Genomic DNA, 27,547 nt, shown 5'->3' with positions numbered 1-27,547 from the left:
TAATTTTAAAAAAAAATTGTACTATAAAATACAGGACATATTCTCTCTGTCTCCATCATCTCCATCTCAATCTCCATCTCCATTTTTTTTTGTTTGGACACGGTAACCAAACAAAAAAACACTACCTAAGAGAATCAAAAAATTGAACTAACTAATTATTAAACTTCTGCCTTTTGCCCCAAAGGTTTCTTCAATGGACTATTGATAAGAAAACAGATATTCTATGATCCAAATCTTTCTACCTTTGCAATAAAATAGAATATCTTTTCAAATTTAATTACAACAGAGAAGAATCCTCATTAGATGTAAAGATTTGGCAGGGCTAAAGGAAGTTCTGGCAGAGATTCTGCTCATCAATCTTGAGAAAAGCAGGATTTGGCAGCCTTCCACCCATCACTCTAAGTAGATCCTGACCAAATAATTTCCCTAACCATAAATTTATCAGAGAGCTTGCAGCAAATGATTGCGTTTGTTAGGGTAAAAATCTTTTGGAAGGCGGAATGGCAACGGGCAAAAATTTAAGAATGGCTTCTGTTGTGGGAGTAGAGGGAGAGAGCATTAGACAATATAGACCAGTAAAATATGAATTTACTTAAATTTTAGCATTTATTTTGAGAACTATTACAAACACAAACCCCAAAGGGTAACAGGGTGCCCTAGTCTTCATCCTCTGTCTCTTCGTCATCGTCCTCGTTCCCTCCATACCTCCATCCATCCTCTGCATTGTCGTGATCCTCTTCCTCGGTTTCTTCACTGTCTTCTTCGTAAGTGTCATCCTTAACTGGCCAAGGTTTTTTCACTACATTTAATGTGGCAGGGGATGAACTTGAACCTTTCCGTTGTCTGATTTTTACAGGCGGCGTCTTCAAGTTTGGCTTGGGCCTGCTGTGTTTCTGACTTTTCCCATTCACACGCTTTCCACCATAAGCATCTTGATCACTGGCTTCATCCATCTCATTATCAGCATTAGAATTTGCATTCTCAGCATTCTCATCTGCCATGTGGTCAGGATGCTCTCTTCTTAGATGAAGTTTGAGCTTGTATTCATGGATGTAGTCCTTTTCACACCCTTCATAAGGGCAAATGTATGGTCTATCTGATGAAGCAGAGCCATAAACCCCAGAAGGAGGCTTGGGATTTTTCATTATCCTCTCTGGAGGTGTAGCATATCTCACCACATCCGGTGTCGGATTCTGTAGAATTAAAGAAGATTCTGAGAATCAGATTGCAATTTTCATAATTCAAAAGTTGTTTTTCATAAATAACTTGCGAAAAAATAAGTTAAAATAAATTTAAGTTAGAATTATGATTGATAAAAAAAAAAATACTCAACTTTTTATAAAAAATGGATGTGGTATAACTTAGAAACCAAAAGTTAAAAGTTAAAAATGTAACTTTTGATTCAATAAAAATTGTGACTTGATTTTGTAACAAACTTTTCTCCCACTTATTTCCATGTCATAGCCAAATATTAAAAACTGTTTTCCAACTTAATTTCTATGACACTAACACTAACAAACATCAGAAAATAATCCACTTTTCAGAAATCCACTTTCAAGGAAACCACTTTCTAAAAGGAAACTACTTCTCAACAAATAAGGGTCCAAGTCAAAAGTTATTTCTAACCCAACACATTTATGGCTTTTCCACGAGTCAACAGTTAAAATACAAAATCAATTTGCAAAATTCATACCAAACAGAACCTGATATTTGGGCCAATCCCCTAACCCACCCCAAAAAAAAATCCTCGCAAGAGTGAATCAATCCCAAACAATAACTAAATCAATCTGACCTGTATGGTATATGATATAGTTTCAAGGGTTCCAAGACATTCAACATTTAAAATTGAGCAATGATCCATCCTCCATAATCATAGGTTTTGTCATCTCCACATTGTCTTGCATACAATAAGTACTTTATTTTAAAAAATTAATGTAAATCAATGAATGCATCAAGGTGGAAAACTATGCCTTCACCATATGAAAGACATTGCAAATATTATTGGTTTGTTCAAGAGCATCAGAGTGCATAGTATATGTTGATCCCCGCTATAAAAGACTACCAATTATGAAAGTAAATGAACAGTGGAATGGCATATCAAAAACATTACAAGTAAAGGAATGGAACTAACCTTTTCATGATGAGATGCGATGTGGTTCTTCAGCTTGTATTCATGAGCATATCTCTTTCCACATTCTGAGTATGGACAGATATGATAGTTTTCTTGTGAATGTGTTTTCATGTGAGATCTCAAGTTGAAGTCCAAGGAGAATGCCTGCATCAAACAAAATCAAGCTTAGATAGAAGTACTGCACTGAATAATAAGTGGTGCATCCACCACAACACATGTAAAGAAGACATCCGAAGCACATGACATACAATAATGTAAAACAAGTCATCAATCTGTCACGGATGATATCTCTCACAAAGCCTAGAACACTGAACACAACAGTTTTCTGCCTTAGATTCATGCTAAACTTGAAGCAACTGTTTCCTTTGAAGCTCCCAACCATCTGCCAAGTGCAACAATCAACAAACAAACAACCACCCCTTCCCTGTTTTTAAAAAAATAAAAACAAAATAAAAGAGCAGAGGGAAAGAAGGTTTCGTAACCTATCCAGTCTCCAAATCTAGTAGTCCAAGGCATATCAAGTTATGAAAGACTGGCGCTGTTTTATAAAACAATTCTAATTGAAAAAGGAAATCAGGAATTCCTGCACAAATGTGGTATTTCTCCAACTGATTGTTTCCCATGAATTTGGAAAACCCAGTTTTATAAGTTGTTCACTGCTTTCTGAATGAAAAATAATATGCAAAGATGACAGTCTTTTGTTTTTAGATAAAAACAATTTTTTTATATATATAAATAGATGCATATCCAATTTTCCATTAGAGAATGAAAACCAGAAATGAAGAACAGTACTGAAATTGGAAATGAAATTTTTTTTACAACTTAACTGTCTCCAAATTGCTGAACTTAAAATATAGGTTCAAAGTATAATTGCAGAATTTGGAAAAATCAACAAACTGGTTGTTAAATGAGAATTACAAATAATAAGAAACCTGAATGTAAGACAGTGACGGAAGACTAATTCGGGCACACAAGAAACATAAATAAGTTTACTTTTATAGAGAACATAACAATCTAACCATCAACATGTCAACTAATTACAAGAAAACAGTTAGTGAAAGATTTATCACCTTACCACAGCCTTCATGAGGACATACAAAATCTCTTTCACCAGTATGAATTAAGAAGTGTCTTTTCAACTTGGAACTATCTAAAAATTTCTGCAGCATATACACACCACGTAAATGCCATAATACAAGTTTAGAAAGAGGAAATAGTAAAAGAAAACTTATGAGAAATATAACATTTGAAAGCTAAACATAGAGTGAAAATAAGCTTTTTGCTAAAAAATTACACTTAAGCATACACTATCTCAATCATTACAGAAATCTATGCCACATATGCAGGTTCGTTTTTCAACAACAAATATATTTGACCACTCTTGTTTTGCCCATTTAGTGCTGATGGCAATGGCAAGTCCGATAAAATTTTAATATAAATTTGGTTGTGGCATCTAGGTATAGGAGTCCAATTCCATATCAAGCTAAAAGCCAAAAAAATAACTCAAGTCCTTTGAAAAAGCATTTAAGATTTCCAATTAAAACAGGGATGAGCAGCCAGCCATGAAAGTAATGATCTAAGAAATGCATCTGAATTAATGTCAACAGTATAAAGCTCTACTGTTCCTCCGACTCCAGTGCACTTGTTCTCCAGCCAAGAATGGGGTACTAAGCCAGGCCAACCTACCCAGATTGTCTTTTCTAGTACCCTTCTCCAACACTACTAATAAATCTAAGTAATTCCATACAACAAGAAGACAAAGGATGTTGTAGGCACATCAAACAAAAGAATTCAATAGTTAAACATCAGATCTTCCTGCTTGGACATGCGTCCTAAGGGAATCCAAAGATGATTCATGCTAACATATTTTTTTGGTCTATAAAATTCCCCCGTGGTCACTAACCAGCCAAAAAAAACACCATGGATTTCCTATAGAGAAAATGAACTTCCAAAGAAAGCACCAATCCTAGTATTATGACACTTTATTTAAGGAATTCTCCTAAAACATATCACTATAAGAAATCCAACACATCCCATCAGCCAAGTTCAATCACTTTCAGTAATGAATGAATTCTTAAGAAAGAAACTATTGACCTGAACTCCCTATCCCACAATGCTCAATGAAAACAGTGCTCCCATCACTCCCCTAACCAATTCTACCAGCAACCATAGAAGATAGCTCTGAAATCAATCTATCTTCCAAACAATTCTTCATATCTGACAGAAAATATTAGCACGAAACAAGAACCTTATGTTCAATTACGTCAATAATCCCACCTCCAATGAAGCATGAAGATCTTTCCCTCTCAGATTAACAACAATTAATTTGACGAAGCCATTCCAAAAACATAACAAGACCTCAGAAGCCATGCACTTAAACATAAAAGTTCAATGGAATAGAAGATCCATATAAAACGAAAATCAGAATACTCTTGACAACAACACTATGATTTCTTGCCTTCATTGTATCTTGAGGAGAAGAATGCTTTTTCGTTGACTGAGAACAAGAGTTATTGCAAAAATACAGATAGGTGGAGTGCAGACAAGTAACAATCTCTTACATTAATCACTATGCAAGGTCAACTTAACATCCAAAATAAGCTGCAAAGTAAAAACAGTAGATGTAATGCATTCAGAGTCACTAGAGAGTTTTGTAGGAAGATATCAATCATCTAATTCAAAACTTCCACAAGAGGATCTGCCCTCTTTTTTAACCTTGGCAGAGTCCAGCTTCATGCCAGCTCATCTATGAACAAAATCTCAGCTGAAATCATTGCAGGTGACATAGACATTGAACCAAGAAAGTAAACACGACATGGTATAAATACAAGGTACAAACACTCAAAGGTTTCACCAAAAAAATCACAATATCTTCAAGAAACAAAATAAAACCTAAAAAGGTTAAGTTAAGCACCTTTCCACATCCCTCATAGTGACAAACATATTGTCTCTCTCCATGGATATGAGAATGCTTCCTCAAAGCACCTGCATCAATAAAGGTCTTTCCACACCCTTCAAAACTGCAAAGGAAAAGAACTTCAGTAGTAGGCTCTGGTTCTGGCTCCGGTGCCGGGGGCTCTTTTGCCTTTTCTTTCAAGACATTCAATTGATTCTCTGTAAGTAACAGATCAAAGAAGAGAGTTAAGTAAAACTAGCATAATCAAACTAATAAATAAAATTTCATTCGACTGAAAAAGCTCTCAAAAAGTTTATCTTCCATGACTGCAAGAAGGGCTCTACAAAACAAAATCTCAGCAAAGCAAATCAATTGCCAAGTCTTACATTGTTTACATTGAAATGCTATTAACTCAAGAGACAAGCATATTATTGATGATTTCTCAATAGATTTGTACAAAGAAACATCAGATTTTATTTATAACAAGAAAAAAAAAAGATTCAGACTTGCATAATTTACCTGCAACCCATTTGAAAAGAGAACACTTTCCACCCGTTGCCACCACATCTTGAGGCACCCTGGGACAACAAAAGCAGCATCGATCAGATTGTTGGCTTAACTCTCATCAGCCCAAATTCCAAAAACAGAACACCTAACCTAGATCTCCAAAGAAACCAAACATAGAAGAGCTAAAAGAAAAGAAAAAATCATTGCTTGAACAAAAAAATCGAGTATTTGGCTCCTAAATCAGAAACCCAAAACAAATAGCAATGAAAAGAAAGAAATATAATTGTAAAAAAAGTAAAGATAAGATAATTAGTGAAATTACCATTCTTTGAACCATTTAACAGCAGGAGTCTTTGATTTGATAATGGGGCGTCTCTCGAATATATTGTGAGTGAACTGATGATGGTGATGAGCCTCCATCTTTTTCTTCAAAGAAAGCAATAGGTACTTTGATTTAATTGAGGTTTAGGGTTAGGGTTTGCATGAGAGAGGGGGACGAGGAGATAGAAGGAAGATGAACAGTATAGAGCGTCAACGGTGCCCTGTCTCTCCAGAAAGCCAAGACTCGGCCGGCTCAGTAATCCACTTTTTATATGTTAGTTTGGTTAACTACAAATCAGTAACCTGAATATGATAGAGATTGCAATCCAGTCCTTAATTGATAAGTTCTTGCCATCATGCTCCTCTAATTAATAGATCTAGGTTCATCAACTATAAATTAATATTTAAACTAATAACTTTAATTAAATGATATTTTTATTCTGTTTTTATTAAATGTAAAGTTTAAATAATATCTCAATTAATTAATTAATTTTCATGATTATAAATGTATTAATTTATATAATTTTAACTGAAGTTTATTTATAAGTAAGTTTGTTTAAGAATTTAAATTATAAGCACCAAATAAATAATTGATAAAAAAATTTAATATTTCACTTGGGTGAGAAAAATAAATGATTTATTTAGAATATTCATAAAAAAAACAACTTAAATTAACCAAAAAAAAGTTATTCAAGAAATTATACTAAAAAAAATAATAAGAAAATTTTAAAAATAAAATGGTTTGGTTTTGGTTACAGATTTTATAAACTAAGAAAACTCAACTGAAAATCAAACTAAAATAGTGAGACTATAAATCTAACCAAGAACTCATTTTTATCTCACAAAAATCAAGACTTAAATGAAAAATACTCAACTTTATTTATTTATTTATAGCTCATTTGAATTTATTCGGTTTTAATAAAACTTTGGCAAAATCAAATTGATTTGTTTGGTTCATGGTCAATTAAAAAAAAAATCAATTTGATTGAATTTTTTTATTCAAATCCAACTGTTTAAATTGATATTTAAAACTAATGTGAGTTATTATAAAAAAAATATATCTAGTTTTGTTTTTTGCAATTCAAAATTCCAATACAATAAATATCGACCCATTTATGCTTTAACCTTTTTTTTTCCTCATGTGAGGCGGTTTATAATTCTTACTTTTTTACTTGTGTTGAAATTCAATATCAACTAAGATTTAGGCTAATAAAATTTAAATTTTATAAGAGTTTTTAATATTAGCTAAAAAAGAATTCCTAATTAATGTAGGAATCCTTGATAAAAAAAAATTTGTTATAGACTAGTTTATTAGAATCCTTGTTTAACTAGAATGTTAGAATCTTATTAGATTATAATTTCCTTTGTTTAATTCATTTATTATTGGGGCCTATAAATAGGCTTGTTATAATCTTATGTATTATACACAAGTATAGAGAGAGATAGAGAAAAGCAATAAAGGTGTATCTTTTAAAAAAACTCTTAATAAAATATCATTCTTCTTCTTGTTTTTTAGCTTTGTTCTTATAAATTAACTACCACACCCTATCCTTCTTTTCCAATAAGTGATATCAGATTTAGGTTTGATTATTTAACATGGCCAATTCAAACTTTTCACTTCACTGCAAAAGAAGTTCCATTATATGGTGGTCGTAATAGAGGAGTTGTAAAATATAGATATTCTTTCAATACAAGGTCTCATAGGAAAATTACAAGCCCATGAGGAAAGAGTCAATGAGATTAAAGAGAATGTGGATTTACAATCATATTTTTTTCAAAGTAAGATGGTTTTGGATATTCTCAAGGAAGAAGATGAAGATTTGGAAAAGAAGGTCGAGGCAGCCTTAGCAGATCAAATTGTCAATCAAATAAAGGGAACTAATTGACCGATTCTATTAAAGATTCTAAAGTAATTAAAGCAGATTTGAAGCTCTAATACCATGTCAAAGAACCATCTCAACCCAATAACTTAAGCTGTTAGATGAGGTCCCAGGATATGATTTATATTATTCTCTAACACACCTCCTCAAGTGAAAGCCCTTTAGGCTTGAAACTTGCACAGGGCCACATTACCTTGTGATTAATTTTTATCAAATAAATGGGACCTCACCTAACAGCTTAAGCTTTTGGGTTTAGATGGTTCTTTGACATAGTATCAGAGCAAAAAACAGAGTGTTGTGTCAAGATCAAGTGCAGAAGCAGAATTCAGATCAATGTCACTTGGAATTTGTGAGTTACTACGGATGAAGATTATCCTACAAGATTTAAGAATTAAGTGGGATGAACCAATGGAGTTGTGTTATAACAACAAGTCTGTCATTGCAATAGCAGACAATCTAGTGCAACATGATAGAACTAAACATGTGGAGGTGGACAGATATTTCATAAAAAAAAAGTTAGAGAGTGGATTGATATGCACTCCTTATGTACCTACCGAGGAACAACTTGTTGATATACTTACTAAAGGTGTTCGGAATCCTGTGTTCAAAAACACCTTGGACAAACTGGGAATGAAAGATCTCTTCCATCCAGCTTGAGGGGGAGTGTTGAAGATTGTGAAGTAATTAAGGCAGATTTGAAACTGATTTGTAGGGAGTAAAAACAGAAAGTCAGATATTATTTTCTATAAATCAGAACCTAGCGATAATACCTATTTATGTGTAGTTAATAGTTGTCCTGATATAGATATGTAGATGCTGTATATATTCAAGAATTCATTCTGAAATAAAGTGAGAAGTCAAAATTTAACAACTCTCCATTGGTTCAACTGGCAGTAGCAATCCGAGATCTAGATTTGACAGCAGGTTTGACAAATCAAAAGTTAAATGATATAATTATCAAAATACATGTCATTATACTAGGGATTGCTAGAGTTCAACCAAAAGGGTTGAGAAGAATGCAAATCTTGTGATAAAAAATAATAATAATGAAGCCACTCTACTACTAGTGTATAATGAGAGAATGCAAGACAAAGAGAACATGTGGTACCTAGATAATGGAGTCAGTAACCACATATATGGAGACAAAGACAAGTTCATAGAGCTTGATAAAGCTGTAAACTGTGTTATCTACTTATCAAATAGATGTCCTACTAAAAACTTGAATGGCATGACTTCAGTACAAAAACAATGAAGTAGAAGAAAATCAAGTGTCTCTCAATTGAAAGTTTTTGGAAGCATTGGTTATGTGCATGTAAATGATCAAGTAAGGACCAAACTAGATGACAAGAGCAAAAAGATGATCTTTGTGGGCTATGACCAAAAGTTCAAAGGATACAAACTTTACAACCTTAATGAAGAAAAGATGGTGATTAGTAGAGATGTTGAGTTCAATGAAGAAGGAGCATAGGATTGGAAGGTAAATGATGATGAGAAATATGACTTCTTGCCAACTTTTAATGAAGAGGAGGAAAGAAACAAAGATCATCAAAAACATATAGTTATACCTCCACAAACACCAATAAACTCAATTTCTTCTTCTTCTAGTGAAAGCTCAAGTAGTGGCACTCTAGCAAGAAAGATGAGGAGTCTTGATGACTTATATGAGGTAACTAATCATATTTAAGGATGTAACACGATATTGGTATCTTACTACATGTGATACTATAGTGTTTGAAGAAGCAATAAATAATACAAAATGAAGAATTGTAATAAATGAGGAGATTGGATCAATTAAGAAAAATAACATTTGGAAATTGGTTCATAGACCAAAATAAAAGAAGCCAATAAGTGTTAAGTGGACTTACAAAGAACACAAGAATGCCAAAAGAGAAAAAGAGAGGTGCAAAGCGAGATTGGAAGAAAAAATCTATAGTAAAAAACAATGAAGTTTCTGTTTTAATCGATAACATTGAAGGTAAGCTACAAGAAATTGAAGACGTACAAGTTTGAAAGTTAATATTATTTGAAAAAGTTATGAATCTGGTTGAAGGTTTAGAAACACAAACATGGTTTGAAAAAATAAAATTAATGTTGAGTATAATGGTGAAACTACCTTCATTAATTTTTGATAATGATGAAATACAAACAACATCAACACTATTAAGGCAAGACATCATGAAGAGAAAGATAAGATGAAAGAATGATGATAGTTGATATTGAGGAGGAGTGTTGAAGTTCAATATGAACTAGGATTTAGGCTAATAAAATTTAGAGTTTATAAGAGTTTTTAATATTAGCTAAAAGAGGAATCCTAGTTAATGTAGGAATCTTTGATGAAAAAGGATTTGTAATAGACTAATTTAGTAGAATCCTTGTTTAATTAAAATGTTAGATTCTTTATTAGATTAGGATTTCCTTTGAGTAGTTTAATTACTTTATCTGGGAATTGAGGCATATAAATAGACTTGTAATCTTAAGCATTATACACAAATAAAGAGAGATATGGAGAAAAGTTATAAAGGTATATCTTTTGATAAAACTTTTAATAAAATATCATTCCTCTCATTCTTCTTCTTATTCTTTAGTTTTGTTTTTATAAATTTACCTACCACACCCTATCTTTCTTTTTAACATCTTGAACTTTTTTATAATTTATTTAATGCACATTTATAGACTTAGAAAGACATAACTGGTTAAGCTCTAGTGGGTGATAATTCATCAAATGCTTCGTGTATGGAATCCATCAATTGTTGTAGGAGCTAGCTTCATATTGTTGTGTAGATATTGAATGGCAGAAAACCCCCGAGAGCTTGGGGTTAAGCTTTGAGCCAAGACTACTGAGAGATTTAAAGAAAGGTTGAACATCAAGCTCATCTTTGGTTGCTGCTTCAAGATATCCCTTGGCAATCGGATCAATATATGGCTTTGCATTATCTTGTTGACTGTGCTGTTATAGCATCTTGGCCACTTCTCTTAAACAGTTTTGGAAGAACCTCCTGAATTATCTTTATCGAACAATATCTTTTGTCTCTAATGTTCACTACATCATGATTTTTGCTAGTTAATTTCTTGTATATAAGATCAAAAAATACGAATGTTTCCTCAAAATTCTCCATTGGATCATATCAATGGCGCACTTCAGCAGCTAGAAACATGATGGTAATGAGTCTTTTGCTTTCGTTTGTTTGTAGGGTAGCATCAGGGGCAAAGCCACACTGGAGCATTAGGGGGCTGCCCCCTTAACTTTTTTTATTTTAATAATTTTTACATTAAAATATTAATATAATAGCTTAAGTCATATTTTGTAAAAGGTAAAGAGTTAAGAGACAACGTATTAATGTGCTCTACTACGATTGTCTGCATTCTCTCCTCATAAAGCCTAAAGTAAAAAAATTTATCTTTGAATCCATTGAAAAATGCTTCTGGTGTTTGAATTATAAACTGGTTATCTCAAATCTTTTTTTTTATTTATGTTTAACAGATAGAAAAGTAAAGGGACATTTGATGATTTTATCCTATGGAAAAATAAAAGTAATCAACGCATATAAAAAAGAAAACTGGAAATATTCAGAGAATCAGAGAGAACTTTTTGTTGTTGCTTCTGTGGTTTGTGATTATACCATCAAAACTTTCTATGTTTGATTCTTTGATTCATTAGCTCTTATGTAATATCAAAGCTTCATGGGCATTTAAGGCAAAAATCTCAAGGGATTATAAACCTATACCATTTCCGTTATGAATTGTTTAACAATATCATTGACATACAGCTTAATGAGTTGGATGATCGTTTCACTGAGATGAGTACAGAGTTACTTCTTTGTGTGGCATGTTTAAACCCAAGTGACTCTTTCTCTACTTTCAACAAAGAAAAGCTTATCTGTCTTACTCTTTTTTATCCCAATGAATTCTCTATAGTGAATCTTATGGTACTTGGTGACCAACTTGATACGTATATTATTGATCTACGCAGTGATGATGAGCTCTCTGGTATTGAAGGTATCGCTAGTCTTGAGGAGAAAATGGTAAAAACAAAGAAGAATTTAATATTTCGATTGATATATATGTTTATCAAATTGTCATTACTTCTACCAGTTGCAACTGCTACAGTGAAATTAAAGATTTTTTTCTGTCATTCATGTTGTCAAGAGTAGATTGCAAAATAGGATAGGAGAGATAAGTAGATGAATGACAATTTGGTTTTATATATTGAGAAAAATATCTTCAATGAGATTGATAAAGAAATCATTATTATAGAATGTAACTATATAGGAAATATTGTAATCATATTCTTATGTGGTAATCTCCACCTTTACTATTGTATATTGCCCTACTCATATATATAGAAAGGGTTGGCTAACTATTAGGTTAAGCCTCCTAATTATTTCTCAATTTGGTATCAGAGCCTTCGGCCGTCAAAACTCTTTCCTCCCTTTGCAACTTTGCAGCCGGCCCTAACTTCTTTTTTCTCTTTCCCATGGATTCTCCTCCTTCCACCAGTGCTGCAACATCACCGGCCAGTCATCCTCCTGCTGCTGGTCGAGAACAACTTCCTCATGTGTCTGATTCTTCTTCTCATAATTCTGTCGTTCCTTTGCCTCTTATGGGAACACATACTTCAACAATGGTTCCTCTATCCAACACCCACCAAATTGTGTCGTTGAAACTTACGAACACAAACTATCTCTATTGGAGAATGCAGATGAAGCCATATCTCCTTGGTCAAGGTGTTTTTCACTTTGTTGACGGCTCCTTGCCGTGTTCTCCATCTCATATGATTGATGCTTCGGCTGGTTCTTCCTCTGCCATCAGCCCTTCTTTTCTTCGTTGGAAGCAACAAGATCAACTTATTTTGAGTGCTCTACTCTCCTCTCTCTCCGTGGATATGTTGCATCTTATAGTAGATTGTTCTACTTCACATTGTGTTTGGTGCACACTTGAGAAGGCACTTGCCTCTCCATCTAATTCCCGGATCATGCAACTACATGGCTCCTTTCAAGACCTTTGGCAAGGTGATGCATCCATTAGTATGTATATGCAGCAAGCCAAATCGTTATTTGACGAATTGGCTGCTGCTGGTCGCCCAATGTCTCTTGAAGATTTTAATCTCTATGTGTTTCGTGGTCTTCGCGGTGAGTTCAAAGACTTGGTAACTAGCCTCATAACCAAGGCCGAACCGCTATCGTATGCTGATCTTCATAGCCATCTCCTTACCCATGAGTTTCTGCACAAGAATTCTTTTCACTCCATGGCTGTCGGTTCATCCTCTTCGCCTCTGTTGTCTTCTTCTTCTCTGCCGTAGCAGCCACCATTGCTGCCAACACCTCAGATTTCTGCTCATCTTGCCATGACTAATCACAGCCGAAACGAGGGACGCTATAGGGGTAATTGGCGTCACAACAACAACCGATTTCAGGCCCAAAACAGAGGCCACTCTGCTGCAAACTGGAGGCAGAATCAGTGGCAGAACAGGCGCACCTCTGCTGCAGATTTCAGGCCGAATCAGGGGCAGTGGTCTGGACAGGTACGCTGCCAAGTATGTTCCAATCTTGGCCATTCAGCTCTTCAATGCTCTCAGTTTCGCAGCAACACACAGCAGCCCTCTACTCACCTTGCTGTTGCGAATGATTCTGCTGTAACGACTTGGTTTCCCGACACCGGCGTGAATCAACATGTGACGCCTGGCCTTGCAACTCTAACTGATTCTGCTCCTTATCTTGGTAATGATTTCTTGCATGTTGGTGATGGTAAGGCCCTTGACATATCCCATGTTGGACATACTACTTTATATTCCCCAAAACGCTTGTTTACGTTAACTAATGTTCTTCGTGTGCCTCACATTACCAAACCGCTGTTATCTGTTCAGAAATTCTGTCGTGATAATCATGTTTATTTTGAATTTCACGATTCTGTGTTTTATGTGAAGGATCTCGTCACCAAGGAAGTTCTTCTTTCCGGTCGGAGTCATGATGGCCTTTATGTTCTCTCTGAGTCTTCAGCTACGTCAGTTCCTCAAGCTTTTTGGTCTCCTTGCATGTCCGCGACTGCCGACCTGTGGCATCGTCGTTTAGGTCATCCAACTCCTCGCATTCTAAATTTGTTAGTTTCCGATAATAAAATTATTTGTATGTCTAGACGATCTTTTACTCAATGTCAAACGTGTCCTTTAGGCAAGTCATCTCGTTTGTCATTACAACCGACAGGTCACAAAACTTCTGCCCCACTTGAATTAATTTTTAGTGATGTTTGGGGTCCTGCTCCAATGTTTTCTTCTGATGGTTTTCGTTATTTTGTTATCTTTGTTGATGCGTACACTAAATATATCTGGTATTATCCGCTTGTTGTGAAATCTGATGTATTTTCCACCTTTCAACGTTTTCAGACACTTGTTGAGCGTCATTTTTCTCTTAAAATTAAATCTGTTCAAACTGATTGGGGTGGTGAATATCGAAAATTAAATAAATTTTTTCAAACCATTGGTATTCATCATCGATTAATTTGTCCTCATACTCATGAACAAAATGGCACAGTTGAACGTCGTCATAGACATATTGTCGAAACTGGCCTAACCCATTTAGGCCAGTGTAATGCCCCATTGTATTTTTGGAACTATGCTATGGAATCATCGGTATATCTTATTAATCGCTTGCCTACTCATGTTCTTCAAAATAAATCTCCTTTTGCGTGTCTGTTTCATCGCACTCCTGATTATAACTTCCTACGTACATTTGGGTGTCTTTGTTTTCCATTTTTACGTCCATATCATGCTCATAAATTAGATTTTTGGTCTTCTCCTTGTGTGTTTTTAGGCTATAGCTCGTCTCATCTTGGTTATCGATGTCTTGATTTAAAGTCTGATCGTGTCTATGTCTCCCGTCATGTCCGTTTTCATGAATGTGTCTTTCCTTTTAAAAAGTCTGAACAGGTAACACCACCCCCGGTTCCCCCCACTCCACATACCTATCTTCCATCCTTGCATCCCCCTTCCTGTTTTCAGCCTATTCCTTCCCAAATCGGCAAAACACACAACTCACATTTGCCCCTTGCCGCACCTCCCCAGCTTGCCCCCTTGCCCATTGATTCAGCTGACCCTGCCTCACCACCCCACACAGCCATACTGTCACCACGTGCTTGTCTTTCCAATGATTATTGTGCAGGAACAGGTTCTGAATTGCAGGATTCAGTAGCGGCACAACCCAGCACCTTCCCGGCTTCACCTCCTGGTCTGCAATTTTGTGTTGATCTCTCCTCTTATCCTCTTCAGCACATTCCAGGTACAGGTTCTGCTACTCCATGTCCGGTTGCTCCTAAACACCCCATGGTTCTTCGTCCGAGACAGCCCAAGACAGCGCTGACCACCACCACGGCAGCCACATCTGCTGCCTCCTTCAGTCGGGTAGCTTCTCCTCCCTTACATGAGCCTCTTATTTTTCCTGATGCTAACAGATATGAGGCGTGGCATAATGCTATGCGTGAGGAAATTCAGGCCTTACGCGCAAACAGAACATGGACTTTAGTGCCGTTTCATCCGTCCATGAATGTTATTAGTAGCCGATGGGTCTACAAAATTAAACGCTAATCTGATGGTAGCATTGAGAGGTATAAGGCGCGCCTGGTTGCTAGGGACTTCACTCAGCAAGAAGGTATTGATTACTCAGAAACTTTTAGTCTTGTTATCAAACAGGCAACGGTACGCTTAGTGTTCTCCATTGCAGTTTCGAGTGGTTGGAAAATTCATCAGCTTGACATTCATAATGCATTTCTAAATGGAGTCCTTGATGAAGAGGTTTACATGAAACAACCTCCAGGTTTTGTTGATTCTGCTCTCCCAGGTCATGTATGTCGATTGCATAAATCTCTATATGGGTTAAAACAGGCTCTGCGGGCTTGGTACACTCGTCTAAATGACTTTCTATTATCAATTGGTTTTCATGCTTCTAAAGTGGATACCTCATTGTTTATCTTCTCGGTTGGTAGCGATATTTGTTATCTTTTGGTTTATGTTGATGATATTCTGCTTACGGGTAATAATGTTGTTCTGCTACAACGCCTCATTCAGCTACTGAGCTCAGAATTTAAACTTCGGGATTTGGGTGATGTTCATTATTTTTTGGGTATTGAAGTACAGTGTACTGGTCTGGGACTTATGCTTTGCCAACATAAGTATACACTTGACATCCTCACACGAGCTGGTATGTTATCCTGTAAACCAGTTGATACTCCTATTTCAGCATCCAAAGCCACCATTATGCCGGATCCATTGTTTTCTGATGCTACTCGTTTTCGGCAACTTGTTGGTGCTCTCCAATATCTCACTTTCACACGCCCGGATATTTGCTTTGTTGTTAACCGGGTCTGTCAGTTTATGCATGCTCCTACAGAATCTCATTGGGCCGCCGTGAAACGCATCTTGCGTTATCTTCGTGGTACGACATCACATGGTTTACATATTACTCGCAACTCTTCCTTTGCTTTACATGGTTTTACAGATGCAGATTGGGCTGGTAGTATTGAGGATAGAAAGTCTACAAGTGGTTACCTTGTGTTCTTTGGTCAGACGCCGATTTCGTGGAAATCGAGTAAGCAACGCACTGTTGCTCGTTCTTCGACGGAAGCTGAGTACAAAGCCTTAGCCGATGGCACGGCTGAAGTTATCTGGCTTCAGTACTTGTTAACAGATCTTCAGATTCTGACTGCTTCTGCCCCTATTATCTGGTGTGACAACCTTGGTGCCACGTATTTGTTCACAAACCCTGTATTTCATGCTCGCACAAAACATATTGAGATTGATTATCATTTTGTCCGAGATAGAGTTGCGAAGAAGGAGATTCAGATTCGTTTTATTTCCTCTCGGGATCAACTTGCCGATGTCTTCACTAAGCCACTTCCTGCTTCTTCGTTTACTACTTTTAGATTCAAGCTTCGGGTTGATCCTCCACCCTCAGCTTGAGGGGGCGTATTATAGAATGTAACTATATAGGAAATATTGTAATCATATTCTTATGTGGTAATCTCCACCTTTACTATTATATATTGCCCTACTCATATATATAGAAAGGGTTGGCTAACTATTAGGTTAAGCCTCCTAATTATTTCTCAATTATCATTATGAAGCGATTTTAAAATATAAAAACTCAAAAAGAACAATTATAATGTAATTTTTTTATTTTAAAAGTATTTTTAAATTAATTTTATTTAATATGAGTTAATACATATATTTCAAATTGATTTCTCTATATAATATATAATATCAAGTATTTATTAGTAACTTGTCATTTCATTTAAAAAATCCTGGCTTTTGCCGCTGGGTGGCATTTGAACAATATTTCGTGAGGAAAAAAAAAAAGACAGAGTGCTAAGATAGAGAGTGCAGACAGATTTGTGTTGAAATAAAACAAAACGCAAAGACTAGATTTTACTCTTACGATGTAATTAACAAAATTAAACAAGTCACGTAATCTTTTTCTTTTGTTAGTTTGTAGGGTAGCGATTAATTATTATTTTGGAATAAGAAAAAAAGACATAAAACAGTACTAAGACAGATCGAGAGCACGAGATAGAGTTGTGTTTGGTTGACGAGCGACAAAACAAAACAAAATACAACTATGTTTCACGAAACAATTTTTCATCAACGTAAACAAAATCAAACATGTCACAGAACATTAATACATGGGCGATCTTGGCACATTCAAGGCTTTAAAGATATCGAGAGTGTATATTTGATCAACGACGCAAAGGAATTTCGGGAACAAAATGAAGATAAACTTCGATTCACTTGCTTGCGTCCCACTCTTCTTGGTTTCCTGGACGATGCATCAGCTAGCTATTAATAATAACCCTTTGGGCAGATAAAGCTTTTCCTTACTGCACAGATGACACTTACACTACTGGGTGCAACCCATCTTCATCCATGAAAAGATGGCAAAGAAAGTAGAAACATAACCTCTGATGCTGTATCCTTTGGGCACCCACTTTCGGGAATTTTCTGTTTGGAGACGACGTGCACTGCAGGTTGATTTTACACGCAAATTATATATAAACAGAAAAGAGCTGTGGCCAACCCCTTGACTGGTCATTGGCCAAAATGCATCAATAGTTAATTAGTCTTTTATTAAAAAAAATAAAAAATAAAATAGCAAACTCACACAATAAAAGAAAAAATTAGGGAAATAGCACTTTTTTTTTTGTTGCGCTGCTAGGATTAACGCAACCAAGTCGTGCTGCTGGGAGTTGGTTGCGCTATTTTCAATAGCTGATTTCCTGCATTTTTTTTCGTAGTTGTGTTAGTTTGCAAAAAAAACTATTGTTGAATGTGGTATTTTGAAAGGAAAAAAGAAAAAAAGTCCAACATTTAAATGATTATTCGAGTGCAGTAATATAAGCCAATATCTCCCATAAATATGCCTTCATCCCTTTAGAAATGTCACAATTTGCATCTTCACATTTTGTCTGCTGCCATTGCTCAGCCAATTCTCTTGGCCTTCTCGTTAGTATCACGCTCCTCATGAGACTTGTCCAACTGGGCATTTGTATTCTTTCAACCAAACAATTCTTATCCATCCCCTTTACAATTTCAGTAATGGATGGACGATTTTCTTCCCTGCAAGACACACAACGTGCTGCCACATATAACAAGTGCTTCATCGTGCCCTCCATGAATGTTGGCAGTGCAATTCTTGTGTCGCATATCTCCATCAATCTTTGCTCTTCAATCAATGGCACTGCCCACTCAACAATTGAAGATGGCGACCTCGAGACATCAATCACTTTCTGACAACTAATGATCTCTAACAAAACAACTCCATAGCTGAAGACATCAATCTTAGTGCTTAGTTTGCTTGGAGTGGTGTAAGAAGGGTCCAAGTACCCAATAGTGCCAGCCGGTTGGGTTGCATGATCATGACTTGATGAGTCTGCTAGCAACACTGAGAGTCCGAAATCTGCCAACTTAGCCTTCCAATTTATGTCAAACAAAATATTAGCAGATTTGATGTCTCTATGAATAACCAAAGGCTTGCCTTCATGAAGGAATTGGACTGCCCTTGCAATTTGAATAGCGATTTCTACACGTTTAGGCCATGGTGGTGGACTGGCATCAACATGGAGCAAGTCATGGAGAGAACCATTAGGCATAAACTCCATAACCAAAACCCTGTTCTTCTCCTTGCAATATGAGTTGTGATGATAATGACTCGCTCCAAGAAAGTTGATGACATATGGACTTCCACGTAGGGAAGATAGCACAGATATTTCGTTCTCGAGTTTCTTGGTGTTGCCAGCAGAGACATGATCAGTACCAAGAGATGATGATTTCTTGATTGCAACAAGCTTATTTTCTTCAAGTATGCCTTTGTAGATTGATCCATGGCTTCCTTTGCCTAAAAGTCTTGAAGGAGAGAAACTCCCAGTTGCCTTTACAAGTTGTTGATAGTCAAACACATCCATCTTTCTTGTTCTTAGAAACTTGGTGTGTTTGACAGAAAAGTGAAAGAAAGATGAGTAGCACTACTGGCTCTGGCTTCTAGGGCTTGCAAGATGTAAAGGAAAAGGCGGTGTAGGAGGCAGAGAATAATGGGAGCTTAGGATGGCATGAGAAGGAAAATTATAATGGAAGAAAGGCAAAAGCTTCTTCCTAGTTAAGAACAAAGGGGGGCATTTTGTTCCCCACCACATTTTCTTGGTCCATCTTTTTATTAATTTTAATACATATATAACGAGTAGTATTATTTTCGATAATTCATGTATAAGAAATAATATTATTACCTAATACATCTAGAAAATCTGGGAAAGTTTATGGAATCCTGAACAATGAAACTTTTTTTTTTATTTTTTTTTTTCAATTTCATCCTCAAATTTTTTTAACAATTATTCGAGTTGTCTTTAAACTGGTCAAGTTAACTAAATCATATCGAAACAACTCTCACGTGCTTTAATTTTAAACATATGATAAGCAAGGAATCGAGTCGATAAGTTTTTTTTTATCAATTTCATCTTCAGAATTTCTTCATTGGCCATGCAAGTTATCTTTGGACTACTCAAATCAATGGGGTCATGCATGGCTAACTCATATCCAGTTTTATTTTAAACTCAAGAAAAATAATAAGTCGAATCAAAAGATTTCAAGATTAACCCGGTAGGCCGGGTTTAATAATAATATTAAATAGTTATCTACAACCTAAATATTTTTTACTATTATAAAAAAACAATATTATCTGACCCACATCATACCTCATTCATATAGAATTAATTATAATTATCATTAATTGTTTAAAGATATTAGTTTACAGGTTTGATCTGTAATTGATTTGTTCAACACTTCACCTATAATTTTAATAAGATTGCTGTTTATCATGATTCAAAGGACATTTTTATATAAAGAATGATTCGATGTTCTAAGGATGCTTAAACAATTTCTTAGATTTTTTTTATTTTTTCCAACTTAATCCGTACAAGTAAAAAAGAATACTACTCCTTGGTGAATAAAAATCATATAATTTGATATCTGAGTTATGATATTTATCAAGAATCATGTGCATCTTTGATGTTCATCATCATATTCTTGATTACTTCTGCACCTACTTAGAAAATGGCTCGTGTGATAGCTAGGGAGGAACATGCATGAATCGGTATTTTTGAACAATGATGTGGACCTCGAGCTACATGCCAAGAAAGCTGTTGAATTGAACTCTAGTTTTACAACTTTGTTTATGAGATGCACCGTTTTAACCTCGCCTTGAGCTTCTTGCTAAGAAAATTATTGAATTAGATTAAAGTTTTATAACTTAATAAAGCTGTGTTTGTTTATGTGGTATATCACGTATAAATCTCGAGTTTCATGCCATGTAGTGCATGTTATAAATAAATATAACTAAAATAAAACAAAAATAGTTATTAATTAACACGATAAAAAAAAAACATGTTTCTTTATATTTTCTATTTAATTTTTTAAAAAAAAATTAAAACTATCATGATTTATCAAGCACAATCTAGAATCTTACCGATCATTAAAAAAAATGAAAAATATTATTTTTGAATAACACAATAATACTGTATACTCTTTTTTTCCAATATTGCTACATATATGATTGTTAATTTGATAGATTTAATCTATCTTGAACGTATAGAAGAAGAGATTGCCCAAATTTAATTTAAATTAAATAAATCATACTGTCCTCAACTGTATCCAGTTTTTTTTTTAATATAAAGAAAAAAACCTATCTAGCACATCGGCATTAACAAATATCTCTCAGGTATGCTTGCATTGCTATTGATATTAAACGCAGCTCGAGAGTTGATTTAATCAATGTCCCGGGTCAATATTGTAGAAAACTTAAAAATGATATATGTTTAAGGTAAGTTTTGAAACAATATATATATTTATATATATATATATATAATAATTATCTCGCATCAAAAAATTAAAAAATAATAAAGGATATGAAAAGAAATATGAAATGTAGTAAAATATATAAGATTAAGTATTTATAAATTAATTTTATAATATTTTAGTTTATTAATAAAAAATTGTATTAAAAAAAAGGTTAGGTTTTAATTGGAGGTCACTGGGTTTCGGGTTGACTTAGTGGGTCGCCCGAGCTTGTCAATATCAATTGCAAACCCAAGTTTGACTATTTTTAATCCAATCAAGACCTTAAGTCACTTGGATCTCAGGTCAACTCACCAGGCAAAGTTTTATAACTATACTCAAAAAAAAATGTTTTGAATCTTATGTTTATAATGAGGGGATTTGAATTTCAAATCAGAAACATATTAGGATTTATTAGTTATTTTATCTGCGCATCGATATGGGTGGGATAATTGTTTTGGCAAAACACATGCAAGCTTTTCAAACGTGTTTTTTTAATCTAATTATAAATCAAAAGACTTATGCATGCATTTAATTATATACATCAAGATCATTTGTGCCAAGAAATACAAAAAATAAAATAATAATGTGTTTATTCAACTCGCCTCGCTGCACGTCGAACAATTTTTTTCTAAAACAAAAGAATTAATGTGTAAATGATGTATTTTTTAAAATCAAGTAATAAATATAACCGTGAATCAAAAAATCGATATTTATATATAATAAAATATAATAGTAAATCATAAGAATTAATAAAGATATAAGATTTCAAGCGAATTTTTAATGTAGCAAAAAAATAAAATAATATTACAATTGTTACGGTGAAACATGATTTCCTTAATCATTGTATAATAAATTTTCAACACAAAAGTGTAAAGAAAAAACAATAATAAATAAATTACAAAATAATAAAAATAAAACAAAAAAAAAGGTATAAAGAGACCAAGTGTAGAATGATAAATATTCAAAGTGTAAAAAATAAAAAATAAAATTTTTTTTTCTAAAAATAAAATGTAAAGAAAATACTAAAAAAAATATTACAAAAAATAAAAATAGGAAAAAAAAAGATGATAAATAAACCAAGTATGAAATGATAAAAATATCAAGTATAAAGAGCAAAAAAAAATAAGAAAAACATGTTTTTTAAAAAAACAAAATTATCACAAACAAAAACAATTGCAATTAAAATAATTATGATCAAACTTGAAAAATTAAAAAATCATAGGGGATGAAATTAAAATTCATTTGTTATATAATAGATTATTTCTAAATTAAAAAATATTGGGATGAAATAGAAAAACATTAGTGAGTATTAACCCAATAGAATCAAATCGAAAAAATAAAATAAAAAAACAGAAGTTAAAAAAAAAAGAGAATTAAACCCAAAAAATAACAAAACAAAAATTTATAAAAAAAAGATAAAAATAAGACAACATTAATTTAGAAAAAGAGAAAAAAACAAGCAAACATCTTAAACCTACTCTAATCTCTAAAAGTTGTTTCTCGTGAAATTTTTTACTCATATTCAATCAAGAAGTATAATTCACAACCAATTTTAGTAAAAAAAAAAAGTATTAATAAAAATACCTGCAAAAACAATAAAAATAATAAGGATAAAATTTGATAGGAAAAACCTAAGGAGAATACAATTTAATGGAAAAAAAATCTCAAATAAAAAAAATATCAATTAAAAGAATAAGAACCAAATCTTAAAGATGAAAAAAATAATGGGAGGTGAAATTAAAAATATTTATAAAAACTAAGTAAATTCAAACAAATATCCAAATCTTAAAAAGCTTGTAACCTATGACTCTGAATTCATGTCCTATCAAGAAATTTATTATAAATCAATTTAAAAATTTAAATTTAAAAAACTTGTCAAAGCTAAAAAGAAAGATAACAAAAAGAGCTTCAAACAAACCCAACGATCAACCCGTGTCAACAAATCAAACACATGACCTATAATATGAAATATTTCTATAAATAGAAAAGTGAAAAAAAAAACTAGCAAAAAAGTAATAAAAAATACTTTAAAAAAAAACAGAAATCAACTCAGGCTAAATCTTCAAATTTATTACCCGATCAAGAGACTAAGATGACTCCTTTAAAGACAAACTCGAAAAAACAAAGAAGCAAGATTCTTAATTAAACAAATATTGAGAGATGAAAATGAAAAAAAAAAAACTCAAATAAAAAAACAATGTAAAACAAAAAAAAATAGCAATTAAAAAAATTATGACAAAATTCAACATAAAAATTAAATAAAATTATATATCCAAGGATAGAATTGTAAAAAAACAATTCCATTAAGAAAATGATTAAAAAAATTATCAATTAAAAAACTTAGAATCAAATTTAACATAAAATTTAAATAAAAATAAATGCGTTAAGGTGGAATTGGAAAAGACAAAAAACAAATCAATCAAGAAAATAATTCAAAACCAAACAAATAAATTAAAAGAATAAAGATCAAATTTTAAAAAAATAAATCAAATAATCAGAGATGAAATTAAAAATAAAATCCAATTAGAATAATCAATCAATGTAAATAAAACAATTGCAAATAAAATAAGAGATTGAATAAAAAAAATTAAAGGCTTATATGAATTGTTGCATAGCCAACACCCAATCTGAGAAAAAAAAAAAAAAGCAATTTTAGATAAAACCACGTTGAACCACGCCACCCATAGAAGAATAGAACATTGAGACAAATCAAATAATGCAGTGGAATCACAGTTAAAACTATCAGAGCTAGCCAAACACCCCCCAGAAAAGCTTTTTCATTTTTTAGGTGAAAAAACCAAAAATACCCTTAGGACTAAACAATATTAACAAACAAACCATGATAAAATTACAACCAAGCCTCTAATGCTAAAGCTAAAAAATTCAAATTGCAAGGGTAATGTAGTAATTCAATTGTTCTATAAAATTTAAAAATAAAAAAACACCCTTGTACAAAAAGCATTGGATTATTTTATTAAAGGGTTATATTAGTAGTTTTAATGTGCATTTAAAAATCCAATTACCAAAATAACATCGCACAATCCTTAAAAAGACATTTATATTATGGTAAAAAAATCATCCTACCCCCGAAGCCAAGGCAAAAGATAAAATAATCAAGAGACAAAAGTCATAACACTATTGTAATGAATAGTGTTATGTGTCTTGGGACATAGAATATCCCCAAAGAGAATTAGTATTTTGGATAATAATTTTAAGAATCATCCCCTATGGTCAATTGCAATGTTTTTAGGTACTGCCATGCAAGGACAACCTTCCATGAACCTCACTGCTGTATTACAAGCAACAATAGTGAATGCAGTTGTAGTGTCAAAGTCTAAGCAAATTGTGTAGCTCCACGGCTATATGGTGGAAAAGTAGATATAGGGATGTATAAGATACTAACATCAGAAGCCTATCCAGTTAAGCTATTAAAATCACAGCCAAGAAGGTGCTCGGTTGAATGTTGAACCCATTTGAAACTATTGTCATGAATAACAGTTGCAAATGGACCAAACCCAAAACCTGATGCAGAAAACCACACTATAATGTTAAATCGACTATCTACACTAACATCAGAACCAATTCACATGCATCACAAGAGAAGAGCCAGCAAGAACCACACGACAAGAGCCAAGTCACATGATAATTAACAATCCATTCAAAACTATTGTCATGAATAACACTTGCTAATAAACCAAATCCAAAATCTAATGCAAAAAACTACACTAGTGTCAAGTCTACGATCAACACTGATGTTGGAACCAATTCGCATGCACCACAAGATGAACCAATTCGCATGATAATTGACAATCCATACACCAACCAGATGCTGCTTAAAGCACAATGAAATGCTAAATATGAACTCATTGAATATAATCCATATCCAATCAAAAACACAATTAATCTGATCTAAATCCAATTAACCAATTCTAGTAAAATTTTGCAACATGAGTGTAAACCATTGAGAAGAATGACACAAGAAATAGTAACTAGGCATATGCTTAATCAAAAAGAGAGAACCCCATATCATCATCACTCTCAGGCTCCTCTTCCTTCTTCTTTTCCTCAGCAGCAGGTGCTTCAGCTGCAGCTGTTGCACCTCCTGCTGGAGCTGCTACTGCACCACCACCACCACCACCACCAAAGAAGGCACCACCGGTGCTCCCACCAATGACCACCTATATACCACACAAAATTCACCCATCCCATCAGACACAACTAAAACGGTCCATGAAATTCCAGATCCACCCTTACTATATTTAGCACTATAAAACCTAATTAATGAGACAATTGCATTTCAAATAATAAAATATTTGCATAAATACTATCTGACTTATTAGCAAATAAGACGACAATAATTCATCATGAGATTATAAATCAAAATAATTATATAAAAATAGAGAGAAAGAGAGGCGAGTACCTGGAAAACAGCGGAGGAAGGAGTGACGTATGAGAAAGAGGACTGGACGGCGCCGGAAGAATCAGCGGAGAGAGCGGACTGGACGAGTTTCCTTTGCAATTCGAAGGTGGAGGAGGCGGAAGCCTCGATATTGCCGTCTGAGATCTGCTTGGCGCTCCACTCGTTACTGGAGCTCCTGCAAACGAATGTGAAAACTCCCATTTTGGTTTTCCTTAAACTCTAAATTTGCTTCGCAACAAACAGAGTGAGAGGGATAGCTCGCAAGTGCCAGAGTGCTGTATTTTTATGTCATGAAACCTAGGGTGCTTTAAAAGTCCGTTTTATCCCTGAATATGTTTCTTAATTTCTAAACTGCCCTCCTCTATATTTTTTATATAATTGAGTGGTTTAGAGAAAAAAAAATTACAAATAAGAATATATATATATATAATAAAATTTAAAAGATAAATTCATATTTTCTATTATATATTTTTTAATATTCAAAATATAACATAGGTAGTCTATCTATAAAATAAGAGAATGAAAACATTAAAGGATATTAAAAAATTCAAGTGTCATGAAAAAATAAAAAACTAAATTTAAGAGTTATGAATTTTAAAATATTCTAATAAACATTCAATATATATAATTATATATTTTATAACACTTCCTCTTCAATGACCATATATTAAAATGTGTCTCATTAAAACCTTGCAAAGAAAAACCCAAAAGAAAAAAACTTAAACAAAGGAAAAGAAGTACAATATTTTTATGTGATTTCTGAATATTTCATAATTCAATAAAAGATTTTATATAGATACTTCAATATTTATATTCAAATACTTCATGATTCACAAAAATACCAAATTGTCTCATTAAACTCTTACAATGTAAAACTCCATGGGAAAAACCTAAGCGAAGGAAAGAAAATACAATTTACATTGACATCACCTCAAAAATACATGTCTTATGATAAATATTTAAGATGACACATTCCAATATTATAAATAAGTTTCTTGAAAGTTGAGGTTGGTAAAGACTTTATAAATAAGTATGCTAAATTATTACTTCATCTTATTGGTTTGATATCATTTTTTCTCTTTTATAGAAGCTCATGAGTATAAAAAAATTTTGATGAGATATATTTTGTTTTGTCTATTTTAATATAACCTCCTCTAAGTTGAGTGATGCAGGTAACATTATATTCAAACAATATTATGGAACTATCTTTAATAGTTGACAATCTTTAATATTTTTCTTTTATATGCTGGATAATTTACCTTAGTCATATGCATTATCGTCTTCCTTCATGGATTGCCATAATTTATTAATGATTTGATGAAGTAGCCACTAATATTTGTTTCATAAATCTCTAAGAAATTACAGAACCTCTATAGGTAAATAGATAACTTGTTTATGATATCCCTTTATGAGGACTAGATATATAACTTATATTTTCATATCCAATCAATTATGAATTTAATCCACTATAAAATAAACTCATTTTAGTTGTTCCGCGGAGATAGAAAAATATATGTTAGACCTTATTTCGGTGTTTTTTTGTGGGAGTTGAAATATATCTTGTCAATAAATTGATTGCAAAAGTTATATTTGGTCTTATACAATTTGCAAGATATATGAGTGCTTCAATAAAACTAAGATATGGTACTTCTGGACCAAGAATTTATCCATTCTCTTCTAGCGGTCAAAAAATGTATTTCTTCATATCAAGTGATCGAACAATCATAGGTGTACTCAAAGTATGAGCATTGTTTATGTAAAAGTGTTTCGAGACCTTTTCTGTATACATCGATTGATAGACATATATTTCATTTGAAAGATGTTTAATTTGTAAACCAAGATTAAAAAAAAATTCCAAGATTTTTCATCTCAAATTTATCTTTCAAATAGGTTACAGTTTTTACGAGCTCTTCAAAAGTACCAATAAGATTTAAATCATTAACATATACTGCAACAATAGCAAATCTGGATGTGGTTTTCTTAATAAAAATACACGAGCAAATCTCATTATTCTCAGACTCTTTTT

At 33.2% G+C, this 27,547-nt stretch overlaps 3 protein-coding genes across 4 annotated transcripts; all 3 read right to left on the bottom strand.

Moving 5' to 3' along the window:
• Nucleotides 1–570: 570 nt before the first annotated feature.
• LOC133702123 (zinc finger transcription factor YY1-like) lies at nt 571–6,087 on the bottom strand. Of its 2 annotated transcripts, XM_062126344.1 has the most exons (6): nt 5,857–6,087; nt 5,547–5,605; nt 5,046–5,245; nt 3,202–3,291; nt 2,132–2,275; nt 571–1,193 (listed from the first exon to the last, which is right to left on the bottom strand). In XM_062126344.1, the coding sequence occupies exons 1-6, from the start codon at nt 5,952–5,954 to the stop codon at nt 657–659; spliced, it is 1,128 nt and encodes a 375-aa protein (XP_061982328.1). In that variant the 5' UTR covers nt 5,955–6,087; the 3' UTR covers nt 571–656. The 2 variants fall into 2 exon arrangements, with proteins under 2 accessions (XP_061982328.1, XP_061982329.1); XM_062126345.1 differs by lacking the exon at nt 3,202–3,291 and having other exon boundaries at nt 5,857–6,081.
• Nucleotides 6,088–18,091: 12,004 nt separating this feature from the next.
• On the bottom strand, nt 18,092–19,311 carry LOC133701481 (serine/threonine-protein kinase-like protein At5g23170). Its single transcript, XM_062125413.1, has one exon. The coding sequence runs from the start codon at nt 19,175–19,177 to the stop codon at nt 18,092–18,094; it is 1,086 nt and encodes a 361-aa protein (XP_061981397.1). The 5' UTR covers nt 19,178–19,311.
• Nucleotides 19,312–24,950: 5,639 nt separating this feature from the next.
• On the bottom strand, nt 24,951–25,800 carry LOC133701074 (large ribosomal subunit protein P3-like). The gene is made up of 2 exons (XM_062124855.1): nt 25,522–25,800; nt 24,951–25,279 (listed from the first exon to the last, which is right to left on the bottom strand). Exons 1-2 carry the CDS (start codon nt 25,720–25,722, stop codon nt 25,103–25,105), a joined length of 378 nt encoding a protein of 125 aa, XP_061980839.1. The 5' UTR covers nt 25,723–25,800; the 3' UTR covers nt 24,951–25,102.
• Nucleotides 25,801–27,547: the final 1,747 nt, after the last annotated feature.

The sequence above is a fragment of the Populus nigra genome, chromosome 8 (assembly GCF_951802175.1).
Source record: "Populus nigra chromosome 8, ddPopNigr1.1, whole genome shotgun sequence".
Taxonomy (NCBI): domain Eukaryota; kingdom Viridiplantae; phylum Streptophyta; class Magnoliopsida; order Malpighiales; family Salicaceae; genus Populus; species Populus nigra.
Note: the sequence above shows the minus strand (reverse complement) of the source record. Positions and strands in the feature narration are given on the sequence as shown.

What these genes read in the sequence shown, in the direction of transcription:
- LOC133702123 (XM_062126344.1), bottom strand. Translation starts at nt 5,954, where the DNA reads ATGGAGGCTCATCACCATCATCAGTTCACTCACAATATATTCGAGAGA. An exon ending in ACTATGAGGGATGTGGAAAG is followed by an intron (nt 3,292 to 5,045) that starts GTGCTTAACTTA and finishes TATATGCTGCAG; the next exon opens with AAATTTTTAGATAGTTCCAA. An exon ending in CTCATGAAGGCTGTGGTAAG is followed by an intron (nt 2,276 to 3,201) that starts GTGATAAATCTT and finishes TGTTTGATGCAG; the next exon opens with GCATTCTCCTTGGACTTCAA.
- LOC133701481 (XM_062125413.1), bottom strand. Translation starts at nt 19,177, where the DNA reads ATGGATGTGTTTGACTATCAACAACTTGTAAAGGCAACTGGGAGTTTC.
- LOC133701074 (XM_062124855.1), bottom strand. Translation starts at nt 25,722, where the DNA reads ATGGGAGTTTTCACATTCGTTTGCAGGAGCTCCAGTAACGAGTGGAGC. An exon ending in CTTCCTCCGCTGTTTTCCAG is followed by an intron (nt 25,280 to 25,521) that starts GTACTCGCCTCT and finishes TGTGGTATATAG; the next exon opens with GTGGTCATTGGTGGGAGCAC.